Source organism: Danio rerio, chromosome 19, assembly GCF_052040795.2.
Source record: "Danio rerio strain M-AB ecotype USA chromosome 19, GRCz13ab, whole genome shotgun sequence".
NCBI lineage: Eukaryota > Metazoa > Chordata > Actinopteri > Cypriniformes > Danionidae > Danio > Danio rerio.
Genome location: NC_141039.2, coordinates 33177153 through 33193774, shown reverse-complemented (window position 1 = coordinate 33193774; position 16622 = coordinate 33177153). Strand labels below are relative to the sequence as shown.

The 16622-nt window shown below is 34.5% G+C and overlaps 1 protein-coding gene across 10 annotated transcripts in view; it reads left to right on the top strand.

Annotated features, from left to right (window-relative positions):
- The window catches only part of bzw2 (basic leucine zipper and W2 domains 2), a 36126-nt gene that overhangs the window by 2311 nt on the left and 17193 nt on the right, over positions 1–16622 (top strand). Inside the window, exons 1-5 of one of the 10 annotated variants that reach the window (XM_087294132.1) lie at positions 106–160; positions 1603–1703; positions 6497–6589; positions 7649–7719; positions 14531–14707. In XM_087294132.1, coding sequence (XP_087150258.1) covers positions 7656–7719; positions 14531–14707 — 241 coding nt within the window. In that variant the 5' untranslated portion in view covers positions 106–160; positions 1603–1703; positions 6497–6589; positions 7649–7655. 10 annotated transcript variants of the gene reach the window in all.

The following is a 16622-nucleotide window of genomic DNA, read 5'->3' as shown; positions in this document are numbered from 1 at the left end:
AAATATTTTTATGATTTACTGCACTAGTGCTATATTGCGCAAACTACCCCTCTCGATAGTAGATCGGTCCAGCTGTACTTAACTTGCCTGCTCAAATTGTCGCGTGAGATATACTGCGAGAAGCTGTGCTCAACATCCTCACAGGCAGAATCACAGACAGGTAAATACATACAACCACAAGATAAAATCTTAATAAATATTTCAGTTAGCCTAATTAGAGTAAGAAGTCTTCTACCTCTCATGCTTCGTCTGAGCTGTAGCTATGCTTATGAGCTTTTATGGGTTGAAACCTAACCTGAAAAGTGAAGGATTAAGTACATGTACAAAAATGCTACATTGTAACCCGGCGGTGGCATTTCACTACAGATAAAAGCGGAATACCTGGTTTTCTGTGAAGTCTGATTGTAATTATTTTTGAGCATTTTTTTGCCTGTGTTATCCAAAGATGTGTGTGGGCAAAGATGTAGTGCGTAATACTTCATTTAAGTGCCAGCAGCACTGAGACAAGTGGAGTAAATCACAGGTCAACAGTTTGACATATTAATAATATATAGTAATAACAACGCAAGGTTATTTTTACTAACTTACTGTAATAACATAGGCTACATACAGCTTAACATTTGAAAGGTTTGTGTGTATCTTTTAGAATGAATGTTGTTTTTTCTTTCAGTGAAAGTAAGGACTATTTTAGCATGATTTACAAATGATACCAACTAAAATGTCTTTCAGTGTAACAACAGTTAATTTACCTAATAGAATATATTTCAAGACTATTATTAGGATCATAGAGCTAATTAGTTGTAATTGTAAAATACATATTAGTTGTAATTTTACATTTCTTTATATCAGCAGCACTGTCATTCAAACTGCAACTGTTTACTTGTACGTATCTCTCCCTCTCTTTATTTTTTATGTTTTAATAAATACAGGTCTGAATGAGCTTGTAATACAGGTCAGGATAAGTTTTTTGTTTTACTTTTATGTCAATATGACACTGAATGAAGACATTTTCTCCACCCATATTTTGATATTTCATTCTCGAATAAGTTTTTTTTTAAAAAAAAACATTTAAGGTTTAATATGCTTTCTATACTGTGATGTGGACTTCGAATTGGAACATCTCATTATTGACATTATTTTAGCTTTTTAGCTTGAATGTCAGGTTAAAATTTACAATGCAAAATGTAACAAGTAATTGTCTTCATATAATATAAAATAGCTTTTCATCTTTAAATAAATTAATAAATCTGTCTAGTGATTTGTGTAAACTAATACATATTTTAGGATATATCGTGTAAATTCAACACTTCGTAATCTTTCCTGGTATACATACATATTTCTAAAGGAGCTCTTAACATGAAATTCATACAAATTTTGGTAAAAACCGAAACAATCCACGAAAAAAAAAATCTAACTAATTAGTTATGTGCAAATTATGTAGTGAAGGACAAAAGGAGAAAGCACTGAACTACTAAAATGTATTTAAAACTTTTATATTAAGGCTTTTTGGTAATGACAATTTCAAGACGCCCTTTGTTTGGAGTATTAAGTTGCATTCATTGCTGAGGTGTGATTATTATTATTTTGTTCCCTTTTCCCCAGACTTCAAAAGAGCCATTTAAACCTTGACGGTTCTGTGGGTCTTCAAATCTTGACGGCTCTGTGTGATCTTTAGTTCTTATTTTCTGTTGGATTCAGATCAGGTGATTGGCTGGGCCATTCTAGCTGCTTTATTTTCTTTTTTGAAGCCAGAAAGGTTCTTTGTTTTTGGGAACATATTCTTCCTGTAATGTCCAACCTGATTTCATCTTCATCATTTGGTCATTTTAGTGTTGGAACTTGAGCAACTAATATTAATTTACAGTGACTTGTGGATAGGGTTGATTTCTAACTGCTGAGAGATTTCAGCTGCTGTCTGGGTTTTCCATGCCTTTTTACCTTTTCCCTTTCTTTATGTGATCAAACAATTTCCCTGTGTGATTAATTTCTATTACACAAAACTTAATTTCTACATTTATAAATCTTTTATGTATAGATTACTTTGGTTGTTTTCAACATCTGGTGAAAATTTCAAGTCAACATACTGTATGTTTTTAGAGAAAATGATGATAGATTCAATAGTTTTTTTTTTTACCCACGGTATATATTTAAACACTATCAAAGCCACTGTTCTTTGCTGTGTCTCAAAACCTCATTCCGACTTTGAATCCAGGTTGCATTCTCTTCCAGGAATGCCACAGCCTGTGTGTTATTCTTGGCACTGAAGTACTTATAAATTGGCACCGGCGACACTAGCTAAAGAGTGTGTCATGGAACGTTAAAACATACATTTACATTGTAAAAAAATATCTTGCCTTACATTTTTTATTTGAATCAAATTAACTTTTCTAGTCATCTCAACTTACATCAATCACACTGACTAAAAATATTACAATTAACTTCATAACTTATTAAAACAATTTCATTCATTTTCCTTCGGCTTAGTCTTTAATTTATCAGGGTTTGCGACAGTGGAATGAACTGCCAACTATTCCAGCATATGTTTTACGTAGCGGATGCCCAGAGCCGCAACCCAGTACAGGGAAACACCCTTACACTCTCACATTCTTACACAAACTCATACATTATTGCCAATTTACTTCAATTCACTTATAGCGCATGACTTTGGACTGTGGGGGAAACTGAAGCACCCGGAGGAAACCCAAGCGAACACGGGGAGAACATGCAAACTCCAACTGGGTCAGCCAGGACTCGAACCAGTAACCTTCTTGTGTTGAGGCGATAGTGCTAACCACTGAGCCACCATGCTGCACTAAAATTATTTAAAACAACATAAAAATATTTGCTGTTTTTACTTTTAGTCACTACATTTTTACAGTGTATAAAGTGGTTGCGAGGTCCAATGCAATATTTGTTTTGTTCCTAGTTTAATTGATTTTATAATTAAAAATGCCAATTGTGCTCTACGAGAAAGGCACTTAAATGGAAGAGCTTGGTTCAATTAGCAGTGTGATGCATTAAATGGAAAGTTATTTTCAGTGATTCTGATTGTTTCGTAAGACTCACACACTCCCCTGTGAGAGTGTTGTAATCTAATTATGACCCTGCTCTGACTCTCCCAAGTTTTTACACATTTTCCTGCAGCCTTTGAGATGTTGTGCTCTGGAAGGTCTTCTTTAGAACTGTTGTAAGGCAATCGGTGTTGAAATGTAATAAGATTGGTTGGGTGACAATCAGCTAAATCATCTCCTTTGTGAGCTCGTCCCTGGTGAGCGTGGTTGTTGATATCATTTATAAAGCACACGGGACTCACACATGAGTACGTATTGTTCAGTGCTGCATGAAAGGACTTGGTGTTAGAAACTCATGAGCCGTGGTGCACAAAACAGTTGTTCTGATTTTAATACATAAATAACATTGTAATTACATTGAAATAACAATGTATCAGCTGCAGGTTTGAGGACGTAGCACAGAAAGAGAGGCTCTGTTTGAGTGCAAATGTTTTTAGATCTGTGAATTTATTATCTGAATGTATTGTTTATTTGTGCTTCTTACAATACAAAATATTCCACAGCACCAAAACATTCAACCCGGGCTCATTGTGGAAACGTAGCCCCGCGGACGTTTCTGCGGACCGCGATTTACGTCCCGGGAGGTACGTATTCGAGCGTTTTTTTGTTTTCGGGGATCCGAAAACGGGGTCGAAATCGAAGACGAGGGCTTTTGCTTTTTTTTTTTTTTTTTCCCGATCCGGCGGCTTTTCGCGTGAGAACGGCGCGGGCGCGAACGCTGCCGGATCGGGAAAAAAAAAAAAAAAAGCAAAAGCCCTCGTCTTCGACCGCGTTTTCGGATCCCGCCGCGTTCTTGCCCTTATTTTCCGGATTCCATTTTTCGTCTTACCTGATTTCTGGAACCCGCTGTTCCCCGGACTCGATCCCGGTTGTCGTCCACCGCGGCCGGCTCCGGCTCCTCCTCCTCCTCCTCCTCCCGGGCCTCCGCTCCGCCGACGCAACGCTGTGAGCTAGGCGGACAAACTGATTGCGCCGGGAAAGCCCTCCACTCGGAGGCGAGCCGTCGGCCGGCGAGCGCGAAGAGGAGGGGCGGAGCGGCGCCACACCGCCCCGCAGCGTTCGCTCGAAAAAAACCAAACGCGGCCTTTACGTTCCTCCGGCCACGTAAATCGCGATCTCCAGAAACGTCCGCGGGGCTACGTTTCCAGAATGAGCTTGGGTTAAAAACATTTCAAATGCTTAGGAATGCTAGTTTTTATATCTCTGAATTGTAATTAATGAATTTAATTTATTAATTTATTTATGTATTAAGTTAGTTAGATTATTTTGTTGTTTTTATTGTATTTAATCACAACAGACCAGTAGTTAGCACTGTCGCCTCACAGCAAGTAGGTCGCTGGTTTGAGTCCAGGCAGGGTCAGTTGGCATTTTTGTGTGGGGTTTGCATGTACTCTGTATGTCCGCGGGATTTTCCTCCGGGTTCTCCGGTTTCCCCAACAGTTCAAAGACATGCTATTTAGGTGAATTTAATAAACTAAATTGGCCGTAGTGTATGAGTGTGTATGGATGTTTCTTAATGCTGGGTTGCAGCTTGAAGGGCATCCGCTGTGTAAAACGTATGCTGGATAAGTTGGCGGTTCATTTCGCTATGGCGACCCCTGATAAATAAAGGGACTAAGACGAAGGAAAATGAATAATCACAACAGTCACATTTATTTTAAATGTTTCTTTTTTTTATAACATTTGATATTTTAATTTGATGCTCTGGAAATATTTTTTTCGGAGTTAGATTTGCTTTGACAATTGTTTGTTGAATAGAAAGTTGAAACAAAAAATTCTTGGAAACTTTTTTATATTTAGATTAGCAAAATAAAAAAAATAAATGTTCAATGTTTTGTAATAACATTGTAGATCCTACTATTGGAAAGTTATTGCCTTTTCTTATTTGAATTAAATACATTTTAAATTATTTTAATTTTTTCTTTTCATTTTATTTATGTTGACCTTGTAATTTGTTTATTTCAGTCTTTTTATTGCTGTTTTGTATGACAAAAACAGTAAACAGTAATATTGTCCATTGTTAATCCCATCCCCTAACCCCTCATTCAAGAACTCAATAAACAAAACAAGAAAAATAAATAGAATTATTCTTTAAATGTTATATATTTAAATTAGTTATACATAAATACCAAATTAAGTACATTATAAGCACATAACATCAGTGAATAATAGCGATATACAAAATTAAATTAATTAATAATAATAATAATTATAGATAATTAATAATATAATAGTTTTAAAAAATCTTTAACAAGAGTGACACGGTGGCTCAGTAATTAACGATGTCGCCTCACAGCAAGAAGGTCGTGGTTTGAGCCTCGGCTGGGTCAGATGGCATTTATGGGTCTACTCACACTATGCCATCCGTCCCGTGCCCAGGCCCGTTTCCCGGATAAGAAGTGTGAGTGCGATGAATCGGGTTCAAGCACGGTTCACTTGGCCGGCCCTGGCCCGGTTGGAAGAGGTGGGCCTGAGCCCGGTTCACTTGGGCTTTGTGTGTGAGTGCAAAACGCGCCAAAGCCTGAAACTGAAAGTGAGACGTGACTTTTAAGGGACTGTTTCATATGGATTTATTAATCATTATTACTGTTCAGTGAACGCAAACTGCCGTGGTTTATTAAAGACGCAAACCCCTCACAGCACTACAGCTGCGCGGCTTCAGCAGACCTCCTCATTCCTGCAGCACGAGAGCTTTATGATTGTTTATGAGCGCCAAAAGTGGCGGATCTGTTCTGCGAAATATCTGACTGCGTGTCCCCGCATCCCTAAGGACTGTTTGGCGAAATATTTGACGGCATATCAAACGACTGAAACGATATAACTAGAGAAATCTCCACTGTGCTGCTGAGTGAGAGAGCGTTTCTCACTGAACAGCGCAGCGACGATGACGTAAGCGTGCCGAAGCCCGTTTGTGGTGTGAGCGCGGGCCGTCGGTAGAGACGGGAGGGGGGACAAGCGTGCTTTGCCCCGGTTCGAGGCAACTGTACCTAGTGTGAGTACGGCCTATGTGTGGAGTTTGCATGTTCTCCCTGTGTTCACGTAGGGTGCTCCGGTTTCTCTTACGGTCCAAAGACATGTGATATAGGTGACTTGAATAAACTAATTATTCGTAGTGTAGAAATGTGTGTGTATGGGTGTTTCCCAGTACTGGGTTGTGGCTGGAAAGAGCATCCGATTTATAAAACATGTGCAGGAATATTTGGCGCTTCATTCTGCTGTGGTTACCCTCGAAATAGAAACTAAGCCGAAGGAAAATAAATGAATGGAAAGGCTCCACGGCACCAAAATTTCAAATGTTTATGGATGCTAGCTTAATTTTTTATGTTTAAATTTTTATTTTATTTATTTATTTATTTATTTATTTATTGTATTATTGGTTAGGATAAATTGTATTTTATTTATTTATTATTTTACTTTTTTTTTAGGGATTTTCACCTTTCATATATAGGAGAGTAGAGATTATTGACACGAAAGCAAAGGGAGCAGAGAGAGGGAAGAGATTGGCTTAGGACCACGAGGTGGGATTCTAACTCGGGTCGCCGTGAGTGCATGTGTCGACACACTAACCACTACACCACTGGCGCCGACTAAGTTTTTTCTTTTAATGGAAACAGCTGCATTTATTTGAAAGTTGTATTTTTTTAAATAACATTTGATATTAATTTGGTGCTCTGGAAATATTTCTTAATGTTGCATTTGATTCAGAATTCTTTGATTAATAGAAAGTAAAATAAAATAAAAAACTTGGAGACTTGGTGAAATATTTTTATTAGCAAAATAAAAAAAAAATTAATAACACTATAGATACTACTTGTAAAGTATTCACCCTGTCTTACTTGAATTGTTATATATTTTGGATTTATTTATTACATTTACAATTTGCATATTTGCTTTTATTTATCCTATTGTTTTGCAAATCCTTGTCATAAGTTTATAAAATCTTAACTTGCACACTCAAAGTCATTTAAAGTGTTAATAAAATGTTGAGACCGCTGAATAAAAGGAAGATTTTGTTTGTGTACGCATGTGTATCATTGAATGTTTTTTACTTGCGCACACACATATGCGCGCACACATATGCGCGCACACACACACACACACACACACACACACACACACACACACACACACACACACACACACACACACACACAAGAAACAGAGGGCTGTAAGCTGTGATCAGACATGTCCTTGCTGTAATACGACACGTGTCCCAGGCCTGGGTGACTGAAGTTTACACTGTCGGGGATGAGCCCCTCTATATTTAGCACGGGGCAGCGAAAGGCTTGCCGGTGCACTGGCTTTCTGCTGGAACACACACTGCGCTGGTGAAACCTCTCAGCTGATGAGCTTTTAGATCGCTAGATTTTTTTTCCTCCGAGCACAGTGTGCTATTATAAACAAGGTGTGTGAGTGAAGGATGTAGTGTTGGAAGATGTGTTGGGTGAAGCACACATTAATGTGGAAGGAGTTGTTTTTGTTGTGTTGTATTTAAATGTTTTGTTCATAAATGGATCTGAGATGTAAATGTCTTTGTTGCTAATTTGAATGTATTTTTATGTCTTTTGCATGTGAAGGACTTTTATGAATACCGGTAAGCAACAGAAGCCAGTGCTTACAGGCCAGCGGTTTAAGACCAGGAAAAGGGGTGAGTCACATTTAACACTCTAATTTTTTTGACATTTAAAAGGGATCGTTCACTCAAAAACTATTCTGTTTTTACACTTGTTCACACACAAGTGTTACATTTAGACCTGTTCCAGTTTTAGTTTCTTCCTTTTGTTAAACACAAAATGAAGATATTTGGAAGAATGTGAATGGAAACCAGCTGCCATTCCTAGTATTTGTTTTTCATTTTACCATGGATGTCAGTGGCTTCCATGATTCTTCAGAATATCTTTTGTTTTCGAAAGATAAACAAAGCTCATAAACTACTCATGAAACTACCTGATGGTGAGTATTTGGTGAATAATTGTTGTAATATGGCATAACTGTCCATTCATGTAATTCAAATACAAGTTGATTACCACAGAAAATACCAGTTTTGAACAAAAAACAACAGTTTTGAAAATCGTACACGTACAGAAGCACAAACACACTTTAGATGTGCACCCTGCTAAGGTACACACATGTTGCAAACACTCACTCAGCAAACCAGTGGCAAGAGTCTCAATTCATGTTCCATTAATAGCTTGTTTGTGTGCTACTGTGTACTTCATGTCCTACACAATACTGGGACTTGTGCATACTCTCTGGCGTTGCGCTCTTTTATCTTAGCATTTCAATCTCAGAGTTACAGGTCAGGGTTTTTGCGGGTCTTAAAATGTCTTGATAAGATTTTCCACAATTCAGTGCTGTTAAATGGTCTTAAATCAGAGACTTGAGGACATATTTCATTCCCAAAAAAGACAATTCACTGTTAATTTAGCAAAAACTACATTCGTGGATGATTTATAGAATGCATGTCTTTTTTTTAACATCACTTTGCACAAAAAAATGACGTTTGATGTTTGTTAAAACTACTTTACTAAATACAGGGAGTCCGCAGGGTCTTAAACAGTCTTAAAATGTTTTAAATTTTAAAAGCTAAGTTTTAGGCCTTAAAAAGTCTTAAATCTACTGAAATGTTGTAATATTTTTAAACAGGTCTTAATTTTCCTTTGTTCCTGTGTGTGCTTGTTAAGTGTGACGTCACACGAATCGGCTTCCGGGTCTAAGCGCTCTATTAAACTGTATTGGGAGACTCATCAAATAGTAATAATAAGTACTTACAAAACGCTGTAATACTTTCGAAAATCACGATCACTATATATATATATATATATATATATATATATATATATATATATATATATATATATATATATATATATATATATATATATATATATATATATATATATATATATGTATATATATATATATATATATATATATATATATATATATATATATATATATATATATATATATATATATATATGTATATATATGTATATATATGTATATATATATATATATATATATATATATATATATATATATATATATATATATATATATGTATGTATGTATGTATGTATATATATATGTATATATATATATATATATATATTTATATATATATATATATATATATATATATATATATATATATATATATATATATATATATATATATATATATATATATATATATATCCATGCCTATCCGATGGCCAGAAAGTGATAAATTTTTTATAATTTTTTTTAAATATTTGTGTTTGTGATGCAGCTAGTCCAGAGACTGTTGTGTACACTATAAAATTCACTTTAATGTAGTACAGGACTAAAAAGTCATAAATGAAGTCCATAAATGAATATTTTCTCAATTCAAATGAGTGGCGGCTTGGACCTGGAACAGTATTCCAGACATCACCGAAACGTCACGATTTAAGAAGCGGATAGCTACCCAATCTGACCATTAACACCCATACAATCCACCAAAAATCCCAATCTCAATGAAACTTTTACCTTTTTATTTAAAATTAGCCTTTTATTACTTTCTTTACAGTAACATTTGTTTGACCTTTATTTTTTATTATTGAATTATTATTATTGTTGACTGAAGCACTTGACAGCTATGTGTTGTTCTATTCTTGTAAATTGAAATATTTGAAAATTAATAAAAATATTCAAACAAAATTTTTATTATTATTGTATTATTAAATGTATTGAATTTTAGTCATTTTTGGTAGGGCAAGTCCTTAGCATTTAGCCTTGTATAAATCTAAAATTTTATTCATAATAGTCTTAAAAAATGTCTTAAAGTCTTAATTTTAACTTGGCGAAACCTGCAGAAATCCTGAAAAAACTAAATTAAGCTAAACCAACAGTTATTGTTTTTTTTGTTTGTTTGTTTGTTTGTTTGTTTTTGGAGGGACTTAATTGTTTTTTGTTCAATCCATTTATATCGATTAAAAAGTAATACCACGTTAACTTAATTCCTTCATGATGTTCTAACACAAATCGATTGTGAAGCCAGCATTTTTCACAGTGTGAGTCACACAAAGGCAATTAATTAATTGATCACAATAAATCTTTGAAAGAAACAGAACATTTTCAACATTTTTACTTTTAAAATGTCTGATTTGCAAATAAAACATTCTTTTGAAAAATTCTTTTTGGTTCCTTTTAGAAAATTAAATGAAATTAAAAGTCTGTACGTTTTCACTAGGTTTAGATAAAAGATTAGTTAATTCACTTTGTATGTTTTAGAATTTCTGACTAGGTCATTTTTGAGATTTTGGGCTTTTTGTCTTTTCATAAAGTGTTATTGTTTTTCAATCAAATCAAAAGAAAGAATCCAAAATCGCATTTAAAGGGATATTTGACCCAAAAATGAAAATGTACTCACTGTCTACTCACCCTTAAATTGATCCAAACCCTTAAATTATGGCCTATGTCAAAAACAAAACAACAAATTTTGAAGAAAGCTGACATTTTTATTCCATTAATCTCTACTCTAGCAGCACTTGCATACACCAAACTTTTGGTTTAATCATATTTGTATTCTGAATTTTTTTACCTGAAGAGAATTTGTTCATGCATAATTTGCCCGAAAGTATACAATATTTAGTATGCAAATAAATTAATTAAAAATGAATTGTTTTTTTCTGGATTTTCATAACATTGATAGATAGTGTGGGTGTGAATGAGTGTGTATGGGTGTTTCCCAATTGGTAGCTGGTTGCTGGTAGCTTTAATAACAAAATTGCATGTATGTTTTCATTGCATGACTGTGCATTTTTTTAAATCAAGTACCACAATGTTCTACTGAAGAAATATGTCACATTAAAGACAAAATAACAGTACATTTTAGATTTTTTGGGTGAACTATCTATTTGTATTTACAGAATCATGGCAAAAAATGTTGCATGCACTACAAACAAATATCTGCACTTTTCAAATCAAGAAAAATTTACTAATTTTGCTAAATTTATCTTTGAGAATTTGTTTATTAATTAAAATGAGCTCAACAAAAAAAAGTCATGAGATTTTTGGAGAAACTAAATTGTTTTGAGTTTAATCCCTAAAAAATCTCAAGAATTAAATTATTAATTAAAATTCTACTTAAATTAAGTAGTTTGAACAAGCAACAACATCATTTTGTCTGAGTTTATGTAAATGGGTAAAAATGACTTTTTTTCGTTTGATTTAAGTTTATTCCATTGAGTGAATTCATTGGTAGATATTTGTTGTTGTTTTTAACATATAGATGCTTTTATTTCATTCATTTTACAGAAAATTTGTGTTCTTGTTTTGCTTTCAAAGTAAAAGTATATTAATGTAAGGATTTGTAGACATTTGGAAAACACAAGAATAGAACATGTTACTGTAATACTGTTTTAATTTTAAATCTGATGTAAATCATCACTGAAGTCTTAAGTGTTAGATGATGCTTCATAAATTATGTTTATATGATTATTTCTGTCCTTTTGTTTATTTTATTTTATTTTATTTTATGAATGAAAGTTTAAAAGAACATCATTTACTTGAAATCTTTGTAACGTAATTTCTTAACTGAGACTTCATCTATCCGTGCTGAAAAACAAAATAAAAAAAAAATCTTTCAGACCTCATACTTTTTAATACAAAAGTTAATACAAAAATACAAAGAGTATTTTACAGTACGTTGATTTACTGTAATTGATAAAGGTAGGGTTTTAAATTGAATCTCTTATGTAGGTGTATGATATGGGTGAAAGGGCATAACGTTAGACATGGCGGACAGCTTAGGAACGTTACTTAATAGGTTTTGACTGTGACAAATGTGAGGGCGTTTTCAACAGGGCATTAGCGTTATGCTTGGCTGGCTTGCGTGGTAGGTGTGACTGGCTCTTCAAATGTGAGATCTCACAGGAAGACACTCAACATGCTCTTTTACTGTGTGCTATAATCAGATTATGTAGCCAGCAGCGAGGCAAGGGAACTCATTTACATAATAGTAGGTATAAGTGTACATATTTCTGTATGTGACCACCTGCTTCGTTATCAGAGGGATAAAAACCAGGGATTGACTCAAAAACATTTAACATTAGACACTACAGTCATGCATTTTTATGTAACTGTGTCAATTTTGAGATTTTGGGCATTCCGGCGTTTCATTTTTATTTATTTTTTCAGTCTAATGGAAAGAAAGAATCCAAAATACCATTTTAAAAGGATTATAGTGCCCAAACTTTAAATGTACTCACTATTTACTCACCTTTAATTGGTTCCAAACCATTGAGTTTTATCTTCTGTTGTGCACGAAATAACATATTTTGAAGAAAGCTGAGGTACGGTGGCTGTGTGGTTAGCACTCCTGCCTCACAACAAGAAGGTCACTGGTTCGACGCCCGGCTGGGTCAGTTGGCATTTCTGTGTGGAGTTTGCATGTTCTCTCCATGTTCACGTGGGTTTCCTCCGAGAGCTCCGGTTTCCCCCATAGTACAAAGATATTCATTCATTAATTTATTAATTTCTTTTGTTAATCTCGGGTCGCTACAGTGGAATGAACCGCCAACTTATCCAGCATATGTTTTACGCAGTGGATACCCTTCCAGCTGAAACCCATCACTGGGAAACACACACACTCATTCACACACTTGTACACTTCGGTCAATTTTAGCTTACCCAATTCACCTGTACCACATGTCTCTGGACTGTGGGGGGAAAACAGAGCACCCGGAGGAAACCCACGCTAACACAGGGAGAACATGCAAACTCCACACAGAAACGCCAACCGACCCAGCCGAGGCTCAAACCAGCAACCTTCTTGCTGAGGCGAACATGCTACCCACTGCGCCACCGTGTCACCTCCAAAGACATGCAGTATAGGTTAATTGAATGAACTAAATTGCCCGTAGTGTTTGAGTGTGTGTGTGAATGAGTGTGCATGGGTGTTTCCCAATACTGGGTTGCAGTTGGAAGGTCATCCGCTGTGTAAAACATATGCTGGAATAGTTGGTGGTTTATTCTGCTGTGGTGACTTCTGAAATAGAGACTAACCTGAAGGAAAATACATGTAGAAAGCTGAAAAAAAAATTCTTCAGCTCTGAGCAATAAATCTCCACTCTAGCAGCACGTACATACACTGAATTTTAGTTTTCATATTTGTATTCTGATGGTCTTTGCAGGGAGATTTGTTCATGCATAATTAATTTATTCTGGATTTTCACAGTATCACAGTATTTCACAGTGAAGTGATAAAAAAGAGATATTTCCCATATTCCTCCTGCAATAGCCCTTTACTGCAAAAAAAAGGCTTTTCTTACTTTTTCAGAAAAAAATAAGTCAAAATGAAGTAAGTTTCTCCTTACAATGAGCAAAATAATTAGCCAGTGGGGTAAGCAAAAAAATATGAAAAACGCAACATAGACTCATTCTGAAAATGTAGCCCTATACACGTTAATGTAGCCATAAGTTTGTATGGCTGCATTTTGTTTTTGAAACAAACCCTATGGGGCTTTATGACACCATTCCTTTTTGCACTACGCACTTACCTCCGTATTGATGGTTTTCCGGCTGTTACCAGTTTGTCCGGTTAGCTCGCCATGTACGTAGGTGGATTTGAGACACAATTCCAGAAAGTGGGTCAAACAAAAACAAGACAAAAAATTAAATAAGCAAGTAAATAACAGGGTGAGGATGTGGTAAATACCTGGCGAGAAAAATTATTTCTGGATTGCTTTTTAAAAACTGTCGGTTGGGTTTAGGGATGTGGGTGGGTGGGTCAATCGGTGCTTTTGAAAAAACTAGTGATTGAGTTTAGAGAAGGAGGAAGGTGGAATATCGGTCAGTTGGTCAGAGCAGGCACAAATGGCAGTTGCGAGAGAAATTTGAGGTCTCAAAAAGCGTACTCAGCGGCCTCTGGTGGATTCGTGAAAGCAAAAACTGCACAAATTATAGCTCCTGGTATGAATTTTGCGAACTCTAGAAATGCATATAGGGTTAAAGGGTATATAGAATGAGCCTAGTTTGAAAAAAAGACAGGTTTGTTTTGCTTGCCTCACTGACCAATTATTTTACTTGATTTAATGAAAATCTTGCTTAAATTTATCATTATTTTTTTGTTTGTTTTTTGAAAACAAGAAAAATTTATTTTTACTTATCTAGAAAATGCTAATTGATTTAAGATTTTTAGATATTTGGACTAGAAACAAGACCCAACATCTAAGCATTTTTTGTAGTGTTGACATGAAACAAGAACTTTGAACCTAACCATGTTTTTGTGCTGGAAACGTATGCAAATGCCTGCATTCATTTGCATTTAATTCATCATTTGCATATTGAAACTAACCATGCAAACATTGTTAACAGTCAACATGGGAAAGTATAGTGATTCTTGAATTTAAAGCATTGTATTCTTATTCTATCAGTAGTATACACTGAATTCTCTGTGATCATAATCCTGACTTGTTTTTTCTGTCTTCCAGATGAAAAGGAGAAGTTTGAGCCTACTGTTTTCCGAGACACAATTGTTCAGGGCCTCAACGAAGCAGGTGGTGATCTTGATGCTCTAGCCAAATTTCTGGATGTCACTGGGTCGAGACTAGACTACCGTCGCTATGCCGACACCCTGTTTGACATCCTCATTGCTGGGAGCATGCTGGGTGAGACCATTTAAATGACACTTAATACAACTGATTTCAATTATACTGCTATATTTTATTATTACAGAGACTAGCACTGCACAAAATAAATAAAAACTTACATTGTGATTATTAGTTTTTCTGCTAGTTATGCTGCTATTTAAAGGGGATTTTATATGCTGTGTTTTTTTAACAATCATTCTAAAGTGAGCTTTTTCCCTCTGAAGTGCATCTGCATACACAAAAAACAATCACTTTTCATGCTTGTTCAAAATACTTATTTAAAATAAATTGCAACAACACAATTCTTAAGTTTTTCTGGGGCAAATTAATTGTTTTTGTTTAATCCACATAAATTTGTAAAAAATGACTTGGGTAAATTAATTGATTTGTGTTGGGACAACATGAAGCAATTGTGTGGAACCTGGCAGTTTTTACAGTTAAAAAAAGCTGAAATATGATTAGTGTCTGGCTAAATCTTTGAGAAATAAAAAAAATGTTGGGGTAGCAAGTATACTTAAACTTACTATAAACAAGCGTATAAGTGAACTAGAGTTTGTTTTGTTGTTTTAAGTTTGCTATTATTGGCCACATTCGTAGTGTGTTAAAACTATTTTGTTTGACTATAAAATATTTATTAATATTTATTATGATTGTTATTAAATGGTTAAAAGTATAAACATTTATAAGTTGGCTGTAAAAATTATACCATTCTGTTAAATAAAGTAAATCGGGTGATAAAATAATAACTTGTTTAATTTAATATTGCAATACTAATATTTGTGTCTTAATGAGTAAAATAAATGACTATTTTTACATTTATTTGCTGAAACGGTGGTCTTTGGAAATTCATTTGTTGCATCTTATTGTCAACCCTGCACTTAAGTAGTCAAAAACTATATACAGACAAAATTAAATTATTACGCAAGGCTCCAGAAAATCAAGGTCTTACAAAGCGACAGCTTTTTTTTTTTTTTTTTTTTTACAACAAACAGAAACCCCATCCATCTTTTCTTTAGTAAACCAACAGCTTTAGCTCAAGTGTCAGTTTTCACATGCAAATAATTTACAAACTGCACTACCTCATCATTTATATTGAGCAATAATTTTATTTATTTATTTATTTGGACTATAAGGGCAGGAATAAATTGTAAGCTATCATGTATTTACAGTGCGCAGTAAAAAGCTGTATAATACAGCATATAATATAATATAGTATAAATGGTACTGGTAGTATAAACATATTACTTTAAGAAGTGTTCAATTAAACCACTGGTGAACCCAGAAGTTGCTGAGACTTTTTAGTATGTTGATGTACTTCCAACTGAAAGAGAATATTGATTAGAGGGTGGGGCTAACTTTTTCCACACCATTCCCTTGTAATTGATGGTAAGAGAGGTGTGGTCATCAATATTGCGGCTGAAGCCATTAAACTAACATCAAAAGAGAAGAATTGCCACTCCAAATGCAGAAGCAAATGGTCAGACTTTGAAGATTACCAAAACAAAGCATTTTCTTACTTTACCCTAAGGCCAACAATTAGGGCTGTGCTATATATAATTCCAGCATCGATACCACAATGTGCTAATATGCAATAGTATAATATGCCACATTGCAGAGTCTGCATTTTTGAGTTGTGACTATAATTAATCAGGAAATTGTTCAGAACACAAGAAAAGTTTTACTCTACTACAGTGAACAAATGTATTTTTAAGACGTGTGACTGTAAAATTCCTAGCTAATTTAAACCATTTGGCCACAATAAATTAAATTAAATTATTTAAATGTGTAGCTTTAACACAGATTAATTGTATTTTTTATTACAATAAAGACTACACAGTGTTATTTTACATTTGATTACATTGTTTGTTTACATTACACTGTTATTTTACATGTGTATTCATTTATGCTTGCGATTTGTTTATTATACTTTATA